At 39.6% G+C, this 21,807-nt stretch overlaps 1 protein-coding gene across 2 annotated transcripts in view; it reads right to left on the minus strand.

Annotated features, from left to right (window-relative positions):
* The window catches only part of tjp2a (tight junction protein 2a (zona occludens 2)), a 42,667-nt gene extending 21,669 nt beyond the window's left edge, over positions 1 to 20,998 (minus strand). The window contains exons 1-3 of one of the 2 annotated variants that reach the window (XM_069677155.1): positions 20,903 to 20,998; positions 8,884 to 9,013; positions 54 to 107 (exon numbers count right to left, since the gene is read on the minus strand). In XM_069677155.1, the coding sequence (XP_069533256.1) occupies positions 54 to 107; positions 8,884 to 8,889 (60 nt within the window). In that variant the 5' untranslated portion in view covers positions 8,890 to 9,013; positions 20,903 to 20,998. Of the gene's footprint in view, positions 1 to 53; positions 108 to 6,368; positions 6,437 to 8,883; positions 9,014 to 20,902 lie in introns of those variants that run through there. The other variant, XM_069677154.1, reaches the window with a different exon arrangement.
* Positions 20,999 to 21,807: the final 809 nt, after the last annotated feature.

Consider the following 21,807-nt stretch of genomic DNA (forward strand, 5'->3'; position numbering starts at 1 on the left):
TAAACACTATAAATGAGATGCGCTCTGGCATGATTCGGTGCAGATGGACTCACCCTCTGCAGGGTCACGGTGTACTGCTCCCACACGGTCTCCTCCATGACCGGGTTCTGTGGAGAGAAAGGAAAGATTATGAAGGCTAGTTTCATTTCACTGAACAGATTAATAATGTAATACATGATGTAACGACAGCGCCGGTTCATTAGCCCGCGCTGTCATTACACAACCAGGAGCTCCCAGAAGAACAATGAGGGGCCTCAGCTGGGCTGTTTACATGAAGGAACTCTTGGCTCAGGTTGATTAAATATTGATGAGAGCACTTGAACATCACTTGGCTTCCTTTTATAAGCACTTAAAAATAATTCAGGATGAAGGAACTTCTTGGAGACTGTTCCACAAAACTGCCAACAGGTTATATAAATCAGCCTTTGGATACACACCTGTTAAACTTCAGCTCATTTAACAACCAAAAGACCAAACAAGTCAAAGTGTAGGCCTGTTTCTAACAATAACTTCTATTATGAATCTATTCAACAGCAGTTATGATTAACTGTGAAGACCATCGAGAAATACTGGAGCCAGAAACTATGTATGAAATTATTATTAACCCCTAAAAGGCTTCAAATAGCATGAAAAATACTGCATTTGAGAAGTATATTCTAGTATTTTTTTTAAACCAAACATTAGTCACTGATCAATAAGCCAATCAGCCCACCAATCAGTCGTAATGAAGTGAAACTAAATTTAGTCTAAACTAAATTATTTTAAGATCCAATTAAAGTTAATTTCTAACGTCTAAAAACACAGACCAAACCTTCATTTCTCTACAAAAATCTACCAATTTGTAAGTTTGATATTGACTCCTTACATCTTTGGAAATACATAATCGATAATTGGATCAGCTAAACCAACAGGCTCAATAACGTACCACCTAAATTATTTGAAAACTATTAATTTGACAGAGACAGAGTGAATGTGGATTGACAAAGACCAAAAACACAGATTAGTGTTTAGCCTTTTAAAATATCTTTGTTTTTACTTTGTGTAATAGATTATCATTACTTTCCTGTTAAGTGACAGATCAATAATCGAAACAGTTCCTTTTATCAGTCTAAATTTTGTCTTCATATCTTCATTGAAGACCAAGGTGAGGTTGATTTGACCAAACCTACATTTCTCTACAGAAATCCACCAATTTGTCACTTTGATATTGACTCCTTACATGAGCTCTCACTCTCTGAACACACATGATCAATAATGAGATCAGTTAAACCATCAGACTCAATGAAGCACCAACTAAAGTCTTTCAAAACTATTCATTTATGACCAAGTGAAAGTTGATTTCCAAAGACCAAAACACAGATTATCTTAAATTTGGCCTACCTACATCAGAGGCTTCCATTTTTAAATACTTTGTTTTCACTTGTGTGATGAATTAGGCTATAATTAGTTTCCTGTTAAGTGACAAATCAATAATCGAAACAGTCCATTTCATCAGTCAAATTTGTCATCACTGAAGACCAGGTTGAGATTAATTTCCAAAGTCTAAAAAGCAGACCACAACTCAGTTTCTCTACAAAATGAACCAGGAGTTTTGACTACTTCATCAGCTGTTAAACTATTAAAATACAATCATTCATTTAAATCCCAAACTATCATTCGAAAACAGTTGGTGCCACTTTTCTAAATTCTGGATCGCTCATTTCAGAATAAAGCTCAACCCAAATCAACTAAAATCATCTCTGAAACACCTGGCTTTAAAAAACAAAAGCTCTCAGGTCCACTACACAAGTCCAGTCAGGTCCAGCTGCCCGAATGAGCCAGTTGCCCCCCGAATAGCCACAGTAGCAGAATCAAACTCACGAGTCCCTGAAGGATACGTATGGTCTTGACCGCGTGGGCCCATTTCCTGTGCAGGCTGAGGACGGTCTTCATCGCTGATGTTCTGCGTCTCTTCCTATCTGCGTCTCTCCCTGCTCACCGCCAGCGGTGCTCTGGCAGACTGATGTGCGCCACAGCCTCCTCCATGGTCACAGCTGCACAACCACCAGCAGCTCTCTTCCTGCATCTGCCCGCCTGCCTGCGTTTGACGTAAGAGGGATTCTGCTGGCCTACATTCAGCACAAATCCCACCGTCTGCAGACAGTGTAAACATTCAGACACACCAACTCCTGCACAGGCACGGGGTGATTAAACATCTGAGTGTTCATCGGCGACCTGAACAACAAATCATCCAACAGAATTTGGATGTGAAATCTGCTGAGACCCTGAGATATATCGGACACTCTTCCAAGTTTTGGAGATGATTCCAACGGCAGAGAAAGACGCACACTAAACGTGCGCTGAGAGCAGTTTTGACTTACGGACAAAAAGCACAATGGTTGGATTTAAGTTGTGGGGATTTTTTTGTTTGGTAACTAAAATGGAAAGTGAAATCTGTGTGCCGCTGACATGTCATGCCCCGGCTTAGTGAAACGGGGGCACGACTCAGACTGGCAGCTCACCCATCATAACCCACTTTTTTGATCTTCCGGCCCACAGGGGGAAACCAGATGACCAGCAGCAACAGCAGCAAGAGACAAGTGTGAATGAAAACAGGACAAACACCTCCTACACACTACAGAGAACAGAACACAGAGAGGATGTGTCTTTTGGCGCTGCCATTTGATATGTCTATCTGGAGTTTCACCTCCAGAGTTTAGTTAAAGGAAGGGACTGTGCCTTGAAACAAGGCAGGGTATTAAGTAAGATTTGAAGTTGTTGAAGCAACAATATAGTGGAAAGTACACATTAATATATGGTTCAATATTGGCCAAAAATATTAACTCTGTAGCCCCCAAATATTTACTGTTAGTGACTTTTCAAGTGCAACTTTTTAATACCCTACAGCAACTCTTAGCAAACGCAGCGTTACAGCTCCACCAACATCCCTTCTAAGTGATTACCACTGCTGCAGCTACTTCATCACTCCAGTGACAGAAGAGCTCTAGCAGGTGTAGCAGACAAATTCGTACAGCAAGCCGACACTGTGTTCTCTTGTTCTGTTGCCATTTGGTTTGCTTTTGGATTATAGAAAAAGAAAAAATCCAATATTCTCTCTGCCCTAATGATCACCTCCCGCTGGGGCTGAACGATTTTTAAAAAATGTCTAATTGCGATTATTTTGACTTTTATTACAATTTCGATTTGATTTGCGATATTTAAGGGAATGATAATTTTTGCATCATCATTCTCATTTTCATTGAAAAACATTAAAATGTTTATGGCGTGAAGATATTTGATACTTATGCCTGTGTCGGCCAGAACTTCTCTGCAGCACTACCTTTGAATCAAAATGGTATTTTGACACACAGTTTACCTTTAACAAATATTGCGCCTCCTGCAATTTGAAAATTGCAGTAGGGCATAATTCCATTTTGATTACATTTCGATTAATTGTGCAGCCCTACCTCCCACTCGGACTATTGTGTCACTTATGATCAGAGCAATTAATTACATTTGCACATTTACAACATATTTTCTTCCTTACATTTTCTGACAGGCACCTTATTATTTGTTGAAAGAATATATGTACCATATCTTTTAAAAGAACTTTAAATGTATAATAATAAAAAAAAAAAAGTTTTCATTCCATTATAGCCTATCTATTTATTGAAGCATTATAGTTAAGGAAGGCTGTGTTACATTCTGACAGATTGTCTTTTGTTATTTTCTACAAAAGCTCAAATTTGTATACACTTTGGCTAGCAAATTTAGATGCAAGGGCTTAAAAATGTCAGCATCGACTGTATCCCTAAAATCCAAACTAGTTTTAAAAACGCTGGTCAGGTCAAATGACTTGTAAAGATTAACATTTTATCTGCATTATAAGTGCAAAAACATCAGGCTCTTGTCTTATCTTAAGGCTCTATCTATAATTATATAGATTTCATCAAAATGTATATCATAATTTTATTATATTAAAGTTTCACTTAAGTGAACTGTCTAAATACACTGGTTCTGTCAGGCTAAATTACTAAATGATGCTACAATAGACAAAGCTATCCCACCTTTTAAAAACAGCCTGTAAATTGTCACAATTGTGTGAGAATTGGGACAGACGGTGTGTATTTTACAGTTTTTATGTAAAACATATTCCCTCAGAGGAGAAAAAAAAAAGATTTATCGATAAAGAAGCTTTGTTGGACATCCCTTTGTACCAGAAATCTGCAGCAGAAGAGAAGAGCACTATGTGTGGAATGAGGAAACATATTAACTCATGAAAGTCAGATAACTGACTTAGCAGCGGCCAATGGAAGCGCCTCAGGCAAGGTCAGAACAGTTTTAATCAGACCGTCTTCTTGTGCTATGTGATATGATTGTGATGGCTGCGCGCGGGCGAGCCTGTCGGATAAGTCGAAGCCTCCTGAGTGTCGGCCATTATATAACAAAACACAAATATATTCCACTAATGAGGAGAGAGGTTGAAATACTGGGTCATCCTCACAGGACGTGACTGAGACATCTAATTATTAAGAGAAGGTGCAGACTGTTTTCATAAACAAGAAACAAGAAAAAGAGTGAACTGAAGTATGTCAACATAATGTAAAATCAATTATATAGAGATGGATTTGGGGGATTATGGGATTAAATTTGAGCGCTAAAGTGTCCAAAGTGATTCCTACAATTGTTGGCTCTGTCCAACTAACAGTTTAAAACCAAAAAATATTCAGTTCACAAGAATATCAGATCTTCATCTTTTAATCATAAAATGTTTAAGATCTTTATGTGTGATTATTAATACTGTTTACAATCAATATTTTGACAGCTAATTGACAAATCAGCTAATCAGCCGGGGTTGTTCCTTTTTTCCAGTGTCAACTCAAAGGCAGGATCCTAACATTTCTGTGATTCTTTAAACACTGACTGAATCCTCAAATTTGACATTAATACTGTTTCAATTGTAAACCACAGAATATATGATAAACATATATATATAATGATATACATACAGTCTGGGAAAATATGGATGCAATTTAGTGTTTTCCCATACAATATGAAGTTTTTTTTCACAGCACATAAGCCAAAAAACAATGCCACTATATTTTGGTGTTCTTTACAAAGGCTGCTTCTGTTCCTACATTCTGCGTTGGTGAGTCACAGAGTAGGGGGGGGGGGGGGGGGCTCAGCAACTCTGTCACATACACACAAAAGAAAACTTCAACGTTGCAGGTAACATTTGCATTTGACTCAGCTTGTGTCACCCGTGGCTGGTTTCTCCATGAAAGGCACATGTGAACAGCCAATCAGCTCGTAGCAAAGTCAGCTGGCCAAGTCAGTGAAGATTGTCCGCTGCTAGAACTAAATGTTTAGTTTAATAATTATTGCCACCCTTTCTTTGATAAATAATGATGCAATGTTATCTTAAATCTAATTTATTGATATTCATTAACTGTTGACTTTTTTTGTGAAGTTGTTTAAAGCAACTCATCCACTACATGATACTACACTCTCTTTGATGACAGCATTTTCTCATATCAGAAATCATAGAATTCAGAAAAATTAAAAGCAAAACACTAAACAAAATCTGGAAAAACCCTACCAAGGTACTTGAAACTGGACAAAATGTTCTGTGAAACTTTGCAAAGCATTTTGAAACTGTATGCAAATTAAACGGTTCTGTATAAGATGCTGATCTCAGAAAAAAAGAGTATAAACAATAAAAAAAATGCAAAGCATGTACAACAAAAACAAAAGGACACCGTTTCATTGTCTGTAAGTGCTCCTGAAGGTAATTATAAAAGAGTTGTGCAAGTATGCCCCCTAATGGTGAAAGAGCTACATTACACCGCGAGGGCACAAAAAAAGGACGACACTATAACTGTAAAAACTTCAACAAATGAAGCCAATATACTGTGAAAACGTTGCACATTTGTATCTTTTAGTTTACTGTTTACTACGGACCGCACCGTCACTGGCTGTTGCCTCTTAAAGAAGAGAGTAATTTAAGACAAAAAAGGAAGCTAAACAGTTGTTTTGACCACCAAAAGAGACAAAATACTGTTAAACAAAAGCTGTAAATGAGACCAGGCGATCACATAGGGCACAAGTCGACATTAAATATGATTTACAGTGTTAGACCAATATTTATAAAAGTATTTGTTAACTTTTAACGTGTTTAAACAAACTAAACTAACCGCAGATTTAACTAGCTGACAGCTATCACAGCAGGTGCAACAGGATGCAACAGGCTTCAACTGGGATTCATGGATACTTGGGAAGAACTACTCCGCCCCAACAATACACATACCTAACACTGTAGCAGGATTATACCAGTACTTTTACTTTTATGCTTTTATATATATGAATAATTTAGCTATGGAGGTACTTACGGTGAAATACTGAGTTGCATATCTGCTCAGAGAGAGCAGCCCCCCTCCGTTAACTGGCATCACGCACTTTGAACTGTCCCGGACTGGTACTAAAGATTAAAACAAAACTATAACTAGTGGGATGTTTCTCGTCGGATGAAGGCCACCTTAAAACTAGGGGAAAGATTTTGACTTTAAAACGGGTAGAAATTCCAGTTTTCTTAAGTATAAGTGTCGCACTTTACTCGCTAAACACATTAAGATCAGACATTCACAGCAAAAATTAGCGCCGACGACTCCTAGCTTGGTCCAGGTTATACCAAATGCGAGAAAAGGGTGGGGGGTAAATTTAAAAGCAACTGTGGCAGACAAAGGAAATTAATACAACGTGTTAAAACGGCAACATCAGTTAAATGACAAAAACTCTATATTTGGTTATATGTATAGCGAATCAGTAATAACCTTAATGATACACGTATCTAGGGGGCTCGCACCTCTAATGCCGCTGAAATGGATCAGTCCAAAATTCCCATTGATTTAGGGAGCATGCTGTGAGGCGCCCAGACAGACAACACAAAAACACACTTAGCCCCGCACAATACTGTCAAGGAAAGACCCGCACTGTAACAAAGCATCTAAGTACACGAAGGGAATTAATTTGAGCTAATTTAAGCAGTAATTATACAAATATACGTTTGACGGCCTACTTGCAATGTTAATTGGTGTGTGTAAAAATTCAAAGCACTTTATATGAAGTAAGCAACCTATAGATTAAGTTTTCTGTATGGATTTTGATTGCTGATTTATCATGTATAACATTAAACAAATACAGGTATACACTATGCTATTTTGGCCCAACAATTTGGGTAATATAAGCCATTTAAATGATATCTGTTCCAGTAATTTTCTTTTGTAGTCTATCTAGTGTCTCGCTTATTTTCTTCTCTGAATTGTCAACATGTGCAGCCATTTCGCTTAAGAAGAGGAAATTGCACTCCATAATTCTTTCCTGAACATTTAAACCATGCAGGACGTGATTGTTGACCATGTCATTCCAAAATCATTTGATCTCACTGCTGCTTCAGCCTCCTTTTCTCTTATTGTTTCAGGGTTTCCACCAGATTGTAGAACCTGGCAGCACGGATTTGCTCTCATTAAGTCACAAGAATATAACTGACACCGGTCTGACACCGATGTTGGGTGCTCCAGTTCATCCCAAAGGTGGTGATAAGGTCAGGGTTCTGCAGGCCAGTCACGCTCAACCATAACAATTATGAGAAAACAATTTGTTGATGGACATGCCTTTGTGCATGGGGCCATTCCAATGTCAGCAGGAAAGGTTCTTCAACAAACTGTTGCAATAAAGATGGAAGCACCCTATTGTTTAATTTATCACTGTGCACTCAGCATCAACAATTTAAAAGCATTTACTGGAATTAAGAGGCTAGAACCATAAACAAGCAGCACTAAACCAAAGGTACACAGTGGCATGTGACTGCCATAATGAGTTATGTAAAAAATGTAAGGCTCTTATACAGGAACAGCTGACGCAAAGGTCCGGAAAATCTACATGTCACTAATGTGCAGCTGTCCCACAATAACCTGTGGGTGTGTTTGTAATACTATCCATGCAAGCCTTCCCTCATCTGGTATTTTATCAGCACGGGACAAATCAGATAAGAACTCAAGCTGACCCTGAATATGTCCCAAATACCTCATACCGACAATTTCCTTTCTATATCCACCATTTTAGCAAATGATAGACATTTTCCTGCTGCAGAAAGGACAGCACTTTAACCAAAATGTTTAACTTCAAAGCAGAAACCCCTGAGGAATAAAGTAATGAGAAGGAAATTTCAGAAAAATTAGGGACAATCAAGTAAATTGCAACATTCCCGTCTACTGAAATATGCGAAACATGCCTTAAAATAGGCCATGCTCATGCAAAACAGCTTCACTGGCCTGAATAATTTGAGAGACAAGTCATTAAAACAATGAAGCATCCGGGACATGACATGTCTCTCTGGTTAATCATCATCCAGGATGCAGGAGGGGTAACTGCTGTATAGTTGTATCCAAATAAGGAAAGAGGGAAGAAGTCTAGGAAACAATGAATCACTAAACCTCATTTCTAAACCATCAATGTTTCAAGAGAGAAGCAGCCTTGTTTACAGTTTACAAACTATTTTTAGATAAACGGACAAAAAACAAAGTGCATGCATGCATTTTTAAGCTTATCCAATGATGGGATGACAAACGAGTTTCAAAGGATTAAAATTCGTGAAATTCCATCAAGACAGAAACACAATCATCCGATTGATGTTTAAGCATGAAAATCACAAAAGCCTCAAATGACATCAGCAACATACAGCCAATAACACACAGTCAGGTAGCAGCTAATGCTAACGATGAACCGATTCTATTCAAAGTATGAGTGTAGACATGACAGGTTTGAACACAGAGGCTGGGGTCAAAAGGACACACGCACAACTCTAAAAACACAACCTCAACATTAAACAACATTTAAACAACGTACCATCATAATAGCCGAGTAGCTGCGTGAAGAAAGGCGGCGGAGATACAAGTACTGGGCTTCTCTGGACCAGCGGAACTTGCGGCCGGACTTGAGCAGGTCAGTGCTGGTCTGGTCAGTGCCAGGCTGCTCCCTATGTACAGAGAGAGAGAGAAAACAACTCTTTGTTATTATAAGTTAGGTGTAACATATTTGTAGTAGTGTTAAAGTCACATGAGATGATAAACCTAATGACTTCAAAGTGATGTCATCATGGTTATCACAACTTGGGCTTACAGACTACAAATCTTTTAAGGAAGTGGTATCAATTTGTTTAAAGGGCGTGGGCATTTACCAAGGCAAATGGGGTTAAATGAAAGGCACTTTCCAGTTGCATTATGGGAAATGTAGGAGACTGTCAGGATGTCTAAGCCTCAAGTGTATCAGTTTTTACAAATCCATTGTTTGAGTCAAAGAATGACCAAAGAATTACCCCTGTGATGCATTATACATTTGTAGCAGATTTTTTTGTAACTAAATTTGCTTAATTATTTTAATATGGCATAAAAATGTATCAAAAACGCATGAATGCCTGGAAGGCAGTGTAGCGAAAACACATGAATAACTCAAACACACTTTCATGCATTCAAAATGATCCACTGTTAAAAGAGTACGAGTCATAGTTTAGATTATTTTTTTGGCTTTTCTCTTTATTCGATAGGACAGCTGAAGAGAGGCAGGAGATGTGGGGAGAAGAGAGAGGGGGAAGATATGCAACATATGATCACAGACCAGGAGTCATACCTGCGGATTGCAGCCTCTGTATATGGGGAGCCCACACTACCAACTGAGCTAAACCAGCGCCCCAATTAGAGTCATACTAGAGTGTGTCCACAAAAGTCCCACAATGAGTCTAAAGCCTTTTAGTGGCTCTATGAGGCTGTACATAGTCACAGTTATACTTGAAGCCAAATACAAATGTCAACCATGCTAAAAATGCTCACACTGCCAATGCTAACATGCTGACGTTTAACAGGTAACCTTTACCATAGTCATCATCTTTGCGTTGCATGTTAGCATTAGCTAATTAGCACTACATACAAAGTGCAGCTGATGGTGATGGGAACATCATCTGTTTTGTTGGTATGTATAGGTTGCTTTGCTATGGTTCCAAACCTCACCTATGGTCATGAGCTTTGGGTAGTGACAGAAAGATACCGATACAAGCGGAGAGAATGAGTTTCCTCCGCAGTGTGTCTGGGCTCAGCCTTAGAGATAGGGTAAGGAGCTAAGACATCCAGAGGGAGCTCGGAGTAGAGTCGTCACTCCTTTGCATTGAAAGGAGCCAGTTGAGGTGGTTCGGGCATCTGATTAGGATGCCTCCTGGGTGCCTCCCTTTGGAGGTTTTCTGGGCACGTCCAACTGGGAGGAGACCCTGGTGCAGACCCAGAGCTCGCTGGAGGGATTATATATCCCGTCTGGCGTGGGAACGCCTCAGAATCCCCCAGGAGGAGCTGGAAAATGTTGCTAGGGAGAGGGATGACTGGGTCACCTTGCTTAGCTTGCTGCCACCGCGACCCGGCCCAGGATAAGCGGAAGAAAATGGATGGAAGCATAGATGGATGTTCTTAAGCCAAATTATTGGACAAACTTTAACCTGCTGATGGTAATGTTTGAAAAGTTAAGGGAGAACAACATTTTTTAAGCACCTAAATATGCAGTGATGACGGTAATGAGCTTAACCTCGTGGTAGGCATTACATAGCCAGGGTATTGCAGAGATGCGGTTACTGTCACAGCCTTAGTTGGCACTTGTGCCGGTAGAACAAGTTTAGTTCAACAGCTGTGTACAGGAAAAAGGTAAACTATATGTTTAATGAAAAGACAACAGACACTTTGTATCAACATCTATTCAAAATTCATAAATCATGACCCACCTCAAGTAGTGGTACAAAAGTCAGGTAGAGTCAATCCTCTGGCAGCCATTAAGGTCTGTGCAAGTTTTTGTTCAAACCCATGAGATAGATGTTGAGACATTTCACCGGATAACAGAGAACTCTGACCTGGTGGTCTTGCTGGATTAAAAGTCAAAGATCACCAAAGTAGGATTTATATCTCTGAGCCCCACACAATCTGGACCAAATTACTTACAGTAGAAATCGCCCACTTGTTGTTGAGATATTTCTAACCATCACACATTGCAATCCGTAGTGCCTACTGTTACTAAAAATGTCACATAATTCTCCCGTTCCATCGTGACAAATGTGCTTTGGACTGTTTGGCAATCTGAAGTAAATTGAAGGTTTCATTTTTGGACATCTGGGATGATGAAATAGACACTGTGAACTTTTCAGTATAATCTTTTACACATGAAACAGGTAACAAGATATCAAACTCTTTCATAGGGATTAAGGATGGCAACAATCTCACTATCAGAACAAAAAATAAAAACTTGATTGTTGTGGAAATAAACGGATCAGATGAGTAGAGCTGTAAAACATCCAATAAAAAAAACACGTTTCCCAGAATTATGGCTCTGAGTAAAGCCCGGGCAGACCAGACTCACACGGATACTACTGTCTATAATACTATAATCTGCAGTCTGACTTCAAGAGCAGCATCTCTGACCTGATTGCTGACAACATGTCAGAACACGTGGCGCTCTCTGAGCTGAAGCAACTTTTTTTTTTCTAACTTCATGGCAACGAGTCAGAAAAGAGGTTTTTTGAGAGCTTCAGACACTCTGACTGGATGCAGTCAGACTAATGCAATACTATGCAGAGTTAAGAAATCACACTGGCTCTGCGTGACTAAACCTGCTGCCTGTTACACAGTAAGCACAGACATGTAGTGAAAACCCGAGGAAGGGCTTGGTATCTCCAGGAACTGAAGTAATCCAACTTATAAATCACTTCACTAAAACATTAAAGAAGGAGGTTACAGATTGTTAGTGGCCAAAAATGCTGGTTAGTAAATGTGTATGAAAACTAACTTTCTACCTTCCCATTAAAGGGAAACTCAAGCAATTACATATTGCACTGCCATAGTTGGGGGACTCACAAAAGAGTAAATAACAGTAAAAATCCAAGCAGCAAGAGGTTGAGTAATCCTGAGCCTTTCGGTCCTACTATATTCGAAGCTCCAGAAACTCCGCTGCATGTCAATAGCATGTTCACACAGACCTCCCTGCATGGTATACACGCACATCTTTCAAAACCAACTCAACAAGTCTGATATAAATTTAGTCTCAACTTGATCTGAGATCACCTCAAGAGCAAAACGGATGAATTATTTTTATATGTATTGAAACATTTCAAGAAACACAAAACGCTTTATTATATTTATATGACTGTATGAGATCAGATTAGATTTGTGTATCATTCCTGTCTTGGACTTGTCCCCTTAAATGCTATTGTTTCACTGTTTTGTTCACGCTTTTTACTGAAATAAAATCATGTATGTATATTATTTCTATTGTTCTAGGATGCCTGACGACTTCAGCTAAAGGAATGCTGATGAAAACTTTCAGCCAACTTGGATGCATTCATATCAGTTAGATGTTGATTAATGAACATTGTCCCTGATCACACTAAATAAATAAAGTGAAGTAAACTATGAAACTACTGAAACACTCTGAGGTGTAATAGAACACATTTTACCTGCCTTACAGGTGTTGCAGTTCAGTTCATCAAACTAACATATTTCAAAGCGAAAGCTGGACTAGGAGTAAAAAAACATAATGTTTCGCCTGTCAGTGTGATCGCATCATGATAATATCAATAATAACATTTTGAGTACTTGTCAGGCACATTGGGAGCATTAAAAGGGTAGGCTTTAAAGGGTAGGCTTTAGTATACTCATACATGTTTTACTACATTACATCCAATTAGAGCGCGCAAGCAGCAGCAAAGTGTAAACAGATATTTAAAATTAATGACTGTACAGAATATATTGTAACCCAATAAGGTAGAATGAAGGTATATAACCAGTATATACACCAAAATAAACATCCCAACATACCACATCTACAGTTCATTATGCGCAGTATGGACAGAACCAATAATTAGTAAATAGAGTTGAGGGGTCTGGTTTCCATATGTACTGCATAAGCATGGATGTATTATGTGTTGTACATATAAAGAAGCTTTATGCATTTGGTTGTGAATCAAAATGCCGTACATGCATTTAAACAATCCTAATATACGAGTGACACATTTCTTAAAGCTTTTTTTGGGTAAAGAAACTCAAGACAAAAGAGCAAAAGGACAGCATTAATAACAATGCAGAGTAAAATAGTCAAAAGGGCAAAGATGGTGCTGATAGGTGAGATGATACTCAGGGGTCCTCGTTATCTCCTTAAAACAGGAGATCACTTATACATGCTTTTGCAAATGCTTTTTTAAAAGATACAACATGCCGCTGTTACATTCTGAACCTGTGCAACACTATTCAGTAAACTGTGGCTGGTGGCAAATTGGTTTGTTTAACCAAGTTGCCACCTATGGCACCTATGGCAAAATTACTGGAGTTTATCCTTGAGAACAAGATTATGTCAAATTAAACTTTGATGTTTACAAAACAATAAAAAGCCCAACTTTGAAAAAACCCTGATTGCTTGAACATTTCATCGCCCACCCACCCACAGGACATCGGCAGTTGGTAGAACTTACAAACGCTGCAAGTACTAAGTACAGTTACATGAAAGCCAACATGTGATGTGTGTATTAATGGAGTAGACTCATCTTTGTCTGCCTCTGTACTCTCTGTAGTAAAAATGGACCAGCTCCAATGCAATGTGGTGTAAACATTTGAAAAAGTGGTGTCTCCCTACAGTCAGAGCACTCAGTCTGGCAATTATATACATTCATGAAACCTTTGTCCAAATGTATCACAATCAAAATAGCCTATTTTTGTTAGTCCTGTGTCTGAGCTTTCTGCCTCTACAACCTTGGTTTTCTACTAAATTGGGGATGTTGTTTTTGGAAAGACACATTAATGCTGAAAGGACCCTAAACCAAATTCAAGTTACCTCCTCTGTGTTGAAATAGAGACTTAAAACCCCCAAACGGACATATTACAGGTCAACTTTAGGTTTTGCGTTCCGCCAAAATCCATGTGTTGCTTCCATAAATTAGACACTAAAATGTCCTAATATTACTGAAACATTCTTACGATTTAGGAATCAATCTGCTGTGTTTGAATATTTCATTCAAGAAGGGACAATTCATATAATTAACTAGCTCACTGCTACTGCATAAGCTCTCTGCACGTGTTTAAGGGAACAACACACAGACAGAAGCAGTGATCAAACTCACCCCGGGGGTCTCCACAGTTTCCTGCCCGGCGGTAAAAGCTCCCGTTTGTTCAGGGGTACGATCCCCATGGCTGCCTGCATGATCGTGATGAACTTCTTAAACTTCATCTTTTAATTTTCCTCTGACGGCGACGGCATCACTCAGCTCTGACTGCTGCTACTCTTCCATCGCTCATCTTCTAACAAAGACCACAGGCAGCTCCTTCTGCATCATCAAGACAACAAACTTGTCCCCTCTCGTCGCCTCAGTGCATCTCGTTCTCCATGACGACCAGTCACAGCTTCAGCACCCGGAGCGGCGAGGTCCCCGTGCTGTGGCTACTACGAGTCCTTTCCCGGACCGCCGACTCTGACAGATGTCCTTTTAGCTTTCTGAGCACGGGAGGATGAAAGGAAAACAAACAGCCACGTTCCTGCCAGGCAGTGGGCCGGGCGAGAGGGGATGACAGCACGTCACTCTTACATAATTCTGGAGCTTCTCTGGACATTACACTAATGAAAACGCAGCCTTTGCCACCACAACTGCTTCTGCTGCTGCTGCTGCTGCCGCTGGGATAATTGTGGTACTAAGCCCTGACAGATCATGCATGCTCCCCGCCCCCTTCTTCTATAATCCCCCATCCAGGCTTAGTCTTCTCATCATTTACACCCAGAGAGACCCATCTACAGCATCCCCACATCCTCAGACACCAGCGTGCTAACCCATTGTGGAGGTTCATTTATTACAAGAACACAACCAAACACATTTAAGCTGTTCTCAGTTTGCACTTCAGGAGCCGAGTGTGCACAGGGAGAGAAGTACAAAACATGTTTACAGCAATGCCAATGCATGAGATTGTGCACGCTTCCTTTAAATCTGCTCTTCTTTCAGCCGATTTGGTATAATCTGAATGTCTTCAATCTTATCATTGCAAGAATTATGAACCCAAACTTTTTGTTTCTATTTTGCAAGATAACAATAAAATAAAATGACGGCTAAACTTTGCACCATTTTGGTAGAAACCTGCTGCAGCAAATTTGGTACTTTTGGGCCACATTCATTACAAAAAACTCTTTTATATCCTATAAATACTAACTGGAGATTATAGTAAAATTTCCGACTAAGGCGATTTTCAGACCAAAAATAGCACTGTGTGAAAAGTGTCAGCTATGGGGCACCAGTGAGAGCATTAAGGTCCTTGATTTAATCCATCCAGGGACCTTTGTTGGATCTCTCGTTCCCTCATTCCACTTTATTTATTTAATAAAAGGCTTAAAAGCCCAAAAAAAGAAACAAAAATTAAAACCACAGCTTTAAACTCATTTCCATTGCAATCCCACACTTGTGCAACCCCGGCGTGCAAGTCACGCCACCACACAGATTAAAAGTGTGTATCTTGTCTTCCCTGTGTAACCAGCTGACAGCAGGCGGCCCTGTCCTGAGAGGACTCAAATAAATAAATAATCTGTGCAGCCTCTTGATGAGTTGCCAACCAATGCAAACTCCGGACAGGGTTTATACTCCAGCAGTCTGGATTACGGCTCTGGATGGTCGTGCCATGAGAGAGGCTGCGGAATTTACCGAGCAGCAGAAATCCCTCAGCACTGTGAGGGGGGCTGAAAATACCAGGAGCACAGCGGGGGGAGACACAGAAATAACAAGCATCTATTTTTGAAAACGTTGGGTAACAACAAAACAAAGTAAAAGAAGGACAAGGGTTGTTTGAGTTCACCCTGTGTGTTGTCTTTGTTCAAAGGAGCCCAGATTAGGAGCCTGACAGAACAGAGGAAACCAAACCACTGAGCTGTGCAGAATTAACGCAGAGGTATGACATTCACAGGCGGTTTCATCATAATCCAACACTTTACAGTAATCTCACAGAGAATACTCGGACAGCCCTAACTGCATCCACAGGAGAGTGTGTACGCGTGTGTTAAAACACAACACGCAAAGGTACATAATCACACCTGTGCACACATGAGGCCTGTAAGACAAAGCAGGATTTGGTGTTAGCGAGTTAACTTCAGGGATAACTCTGAGGCACATCAGCATGATAAATTATGCTGCACACTTAAACTGCTCCGGAGCATGTTAAGTTCAAGATAAAAGATCAACTGGTATAAAAGCACGTACAGACCAATCATTTGTCTGGATCGAGGAGCTTGGTGCTCGGGTTGTGGGAGGGAAAGAGGGCAAGAGAGTTAAGACATCGGGAAAAAAAATGTAGCTTTCCCGGATGATTTTTTTTATAAGAGGAATATTCATTGTGCTTTGTACTAATATAATCCCACAGCAGGGACTGATTGAACGGTAAAAGCCTCGTACCTCTTGTACTTAAACAGTATTAAAGCAAGCATGCATTTAAAGTCCGTTTGACGTCACCAGGGTCGCAGCTGTAAGTCTGTATCTGCTACACGTCACATTAATATGTTGAAGCAACACATGAATTTAATGGAATTCACAGATGTAACTACAGTAAGATAGACCCTTTTTGTACAGTTTATTTTTTAAATGTGTCACTCTGCTGCCAGTAGACTTGTCAGCAATTGATCCTACACTGCAAGCACTGCCCTTTTTACGTGAACACGTTTACAACCTCTGTCAACATTTCTGCATTGACAACCACCATTTGGTGTGACGGCTAGTGTGCAATAACCTGACTTTTTAAAGCTAACAAAAGCCATTCACCGGCACCTGGAAACTTCCCTAGTTAATAAGTTATTTCTTTTCTTGTCCTCTACTCTGCTAATCCGGAACAGATCGGCTGCAGGAGCCGGATTTGTCAACGGAGCTGTCAATCATCCTTTTTACAGATCAAATAACTAGTTAAAAATGAACTTGTCAGAAAAATAAACACTTGGACGTAAATCAGCCTGATAAGAACTAACTATAATGACAGAAACCATGTTTGAGAAAAATGTATTTGATGTGTATTTTGATTTTATAGTTTGACTCATGTCCCATCTGTTAACATGGAGGAGGCGGGCTTTATGACCTATACTACACCCAGTCAGCAGGGGGCGCCCGAAATGTTTTGGCTTTAGTTTTAAGGAGCTGTCATGTCGTCCATCTTTTTATACAGTCTATATTGAAAGCCAAGGTGACATAAGAACTAATATCATTCTTCTGCAAATTCACAGCATCTTCTCTTTAGTGCTTTCTATCTGCACGCTTTAAAACACAAACATTCATGTCTTATACAGAAGAGCTGTTGATTCCGTTTTGCAGAGACTTTTGCTTGATGATGCCATAAATATTTAATAAATATTTCCTTTCAGAGATTTGAGCAACACATTTAGCTTCTTGGGTGTTTGAGGCTCTGCTGCTGCTGCATTTTTATCACAACATGAGCCTTTTTAATCTTTCAGCGATCTCCATTTTTTCTTATGTGTTGTTTTAGTTTCAAAAGCAAAATTCAAGACAATGTTTTTAATAATAGCAGGAAACCCGTCATGTTGTATTGTTAGTTGTTTTTTCTCCATCTACAAGTTTTACAATTGAAATTACCAGTTGTTTTCGTTAGTATTTTTCCCATGTTAAATCTACTCAAACAAATAGCCTATTATAAATGTGAACAGCATGTAAGGAGGTGCAGGTAGGAACCTGTACTATTCAATAAGGAAGGTCTAAATTATGAAAGAAGAGAGAGATCTGTTCTTTCATCAACAACCTTTGTCCCTGCATGTTTTCACTTTTTAATGAACTCTGGGAATGCCTTCTATTTTTACTTCTTCCACAGGGTGAGCAAATGAGGCTGAAGTTGTTTGCTCGTCTTAATGCTTTTACATAAGCTGTTTGTTTCTCTGCCCCTTCTCACTTCCCCACGTGTTGAAGTAGCGCTGTGGTGCTGCAATATTAAGGCCCAAGGCCATTATGCAATGTCCATATGCAATGCATGTGCGAGCCAGATGGAGGGACACATGCCACTCACAAATCTGTGTTGACAGTTTGGAGGGAGAGAGCTGGATCGAGATTGACAAACAGAGGAAGAGAGAATCAGTGTGTGCACGTGCCCTGCACAGGTATAATCTGGATCGTCAGGGGACATGAAGTGACCCCAAGAGGCCAACTACACATGAGGAAAAAATAAGTATTACAGTTCAACATACAAACAAAAGCCTGTTTTCACTGCTGCAGGTTGTTTCTCCTCAGGACATGTTACGAGTGAAACTGTGCGTACTGAGGAACAAGAGAGCAGCTCAGCTTGGATACTATGTCGAAGTCTATTGCTTCCTGCTGAATGCCAACTGGCTGCTGCGCCTTCCACTGAGGACACAGAGAACAAGGTCTTTGTGTTGTTTCTGGGAATTTGGGGTTTTACATGCTGCAAGAACATAAAGTGCGTTTCTTAAGGCTGATTCTGATTATTTGAAAGGGTAAGTATCAGCCGACAAGATGGCAGGACAGAGTGCATGACATTGCCCTACACATTGCCACGAAAAAGACAGTAGAGCTAGTATGAGGCCTGCATCCTAAAGACCAAAGATTCTCCAAGAGGACTAGTTACTAGTTCCATCTCTTTACTTGACAAGTCGTTGCATGATATTATAACTTCATTATTCAAATCCATTTTAAGCTTTACAAGTTCATGCTCAAAGCAGCAACCTGTTAATGATAACGCTAACAGCAAAAGAGGAAGGTAGCTTAAACTTCTGCAACACTCAGATACCTTCATTGACTTTATTACGTTCAGTTTCTCTAAAACCGACCGTTAAGAATTTTAACTGGTTAATATTACCAGTTAAACAGTTAAATACAGTTTTTTAAAATACACATATTTGGGGAAACACGTTTTGTTGTCGTTAGCTGAGCTGAGCCAATTCAAGCCCGGTTTAGACAGAAGAAAAAAGAGCTGAAAACGCAACTGGGTAGTGCCAAGTTTGTAGCCCTCACAACAGACAGCTGGACAGTGCTCCCTACAGAGAGCTATGTGATAATTATGTGCCACTGCAGTATATTGATGAGGCCTGGGAGCCAGACACACAGCTGACGACCTCGCGGCTACACTAATTGCTGCGGTGGAGACCTGGGGACTCGCTGGGGTCCCAGACTTTTATCCAATCCAAAAAGTAAATTTTAACCATGTCAGTTAATCAGGTATTAACCATAAGAGTGTCAGTTAACCGGTCAAAAAAAATGTCTATATGCACATACCTGTAGAAGAGTTATAAGATAAAGTCTGAATTGTATTGGCTTGTAGGCTACCTACCTACCTTAACCTAATACACAGCCAGTTGCCAGTAAACTGGGTACACCTTGCTTAAATGAGGAACTGTTTTTGACCTGCTGAATCAACTTTATGGTCGTTCTTGGGGATGTAGTTTGTGCATTGCACTGGCGAGGTACAGACAGGTGCTTCTGCATTTTAGCTTTCACTTGTTGGAAATAGGGTAGAGTAAATAGACTAATAGAAACACCTGTTTGGTTGTGGTTTGCTAAAGCCAGCATTTTAGCTAGGTGTAGGCCTACATCTTAAACCGACAACTGGATGTATAGTGTCTCCAGTAGGCTTACATCTGCTATCAGGTAAGCTATACCAGTGGTTCTCAAAGTGGGCATTACTGCCACCCACGTTAGCTGTGGACCAATAGAAACTGATATGATTGTGACACATGAAGTCAATCCGTGATGAATCACTCAACTCACTCGCAATGAACCGTTCCTGCAGCTGTCTTGCTTCTGTTAATTTTCGGAAGACTTTAAAGATCAATTACTTGAAAAGCATAAATGCTGTCAATTTGAATAAAATTACCCTAAATTAACATGATTCAATTTGAGACGTATTCTGTTTATCACTATGAAACAGGTCTGAAGTATTAAGGTTGATACGTTTTACAATACAAATACTTCCAATGGCAAGAGTGCAAATGGTAGTAAGCATATGCTTAATCGGTGTTACGATTATGAGAGGGCCCTTGGAAAATGTTCTCCCCTGTAAGGGGTCCCTGGCCCCAAAAAGTTTGAGAACCTCTGGCCTATTAGTTGCCATTTAAGTACGTACATCTAGCTTAAACAGCCTAATACTTAAATGAAGTTTGTGCATTGTACTGCAGAGGTACAGACAGGTGTTTCTGCGTTTAAGCTTTCACTTGTTGGTATAGACAGGGTGGAGGAAATAATACAAACACCTGTTGTTTGGTTGTGGTTTGGTAAAGCCAGCATTTTAGCAAGGTGTAGGCCTACATTTAGATTGGAAACTGGATGTATACTGTCACCAGTAGGCTTACAACTGCTATCAGGTATATAAAGTGGAATAATTTAGCTATTCTTATAAAAACAATGCACAATGGTATAGTATTGGAGTGACTATTTCGAAAACTTCTATTGTACAACTGTGAAACTAAATTTGGCTGGCCAAAATGCTGCCTGCTAACCGTTGAAAACAAACACCACAGACACATACAATGGCTTGCAAACAATAGTAAAATCCAGCCCCACCTTGTGTCTCTCATGTATTTACACTGGGGGTAGTAGGCTACAATGGATACGAAGACAGAGAAACACTGTAGCAGAAACACTGAGGCTTGAATTGAACACACTGTGGGTCACATTTGGAATTTAGTAACTATGAGATAAAAGCGGAAGTAACTCACTTCTGACATTAAAAAGTGTTCATTCGTTACTTAACCGAATAAAATAACCCGTTTAGTATCGTAGCCGTTAGTACAATGCCCTTACATGGTAGTCAGCGAAACGAAGCACGGTGAAAACATGTCGACATTCAGGGCGAACAATACACGACCTACTTACCAGGTGAAACTCCGCTTGTTTCCTGTTTTATGAAGCCGCAGCAGGTGAGTCCAAAAAGTTGAAGTAAATTTGAAGGATAAGAGGAGGCTGAGGGTTTCGAAGGGACGAAGTTTTGATGACTATATTGATTCTTCCTTACGTCCCAGTAATGTGATTTCCTGGTTCTCGCAGGTATGTGGGCGTGGTTTAGAAACTGCAGGTGTGTTGTGTGAAGGGCTGCAGCACTACTGTAGTTTCGAATGCGAGTCCCTTTGGGTGCGGTAGGTGGTGACACTCTCCTGAGTCACTTGTGTTGTAAATGTAACACAATGACTCAGTTTACTAACGGCTATTAAAACCAAAGGAAATCAGGAGCTGAACTGTAAAGGTAAGTGAAAGCACGTGAGTCCAGATTTAAGCTTGGACTGATGAAAAGTTCTGAGCGAATGCCCCATTCTTTTCTGACGACAGCAATTAACTAACAGGCTAAAGGGATATACAGTATAAAGTCTTATTCCATTTTAAATGATAAAAAATAAAAATATGATGCTACAGTTTAAATTTAACTATAAACAAAGCACTGTCCTGCTGGATAGTGTCTTACCACAACAGGCATTAAAACTTACAAATTATAATTAGCCTATATGTTTTCATTTGTGATATGTGTTTCACAGAAGGTCGGATAAAGATCATGTAAGTTGTTATTAAGCATTTTATTTTTAATCTTATTGGGGGGAAAAACAGGACTCGATAATAAATAATAATACATATTTATTAAATGTGACAAAATAACTTGAACATTATTTCATTTTTCATCTTTGAAAGACCAATTTAAGTTTTTAAATCTATTAATCCATCAATAAAAAGGTCAAAAAAAGTTATGTAGAAGACATACAACAATAAGTGATGAGCATCATAAATGGTAA

The sequence above is a fragment of the Semicossyphus pulcher genome, unplaced genomic scaffold, assembly GCF_022749685.1.
Source record: "Semicossyphus pulcher isolate SPU_LCO1_2020_fin unplaced genomic scaffold, fSemPul1.0.p SCAF_28, whole genome shotgun sequence".
Taxonomy (NCBI): domain Eukaryota; kingdom Metazoa; phylum Chordata; class Actinopteri; order Labriformes; family Labridae; genus Semicossyphus; species Semicossyphus pulcher.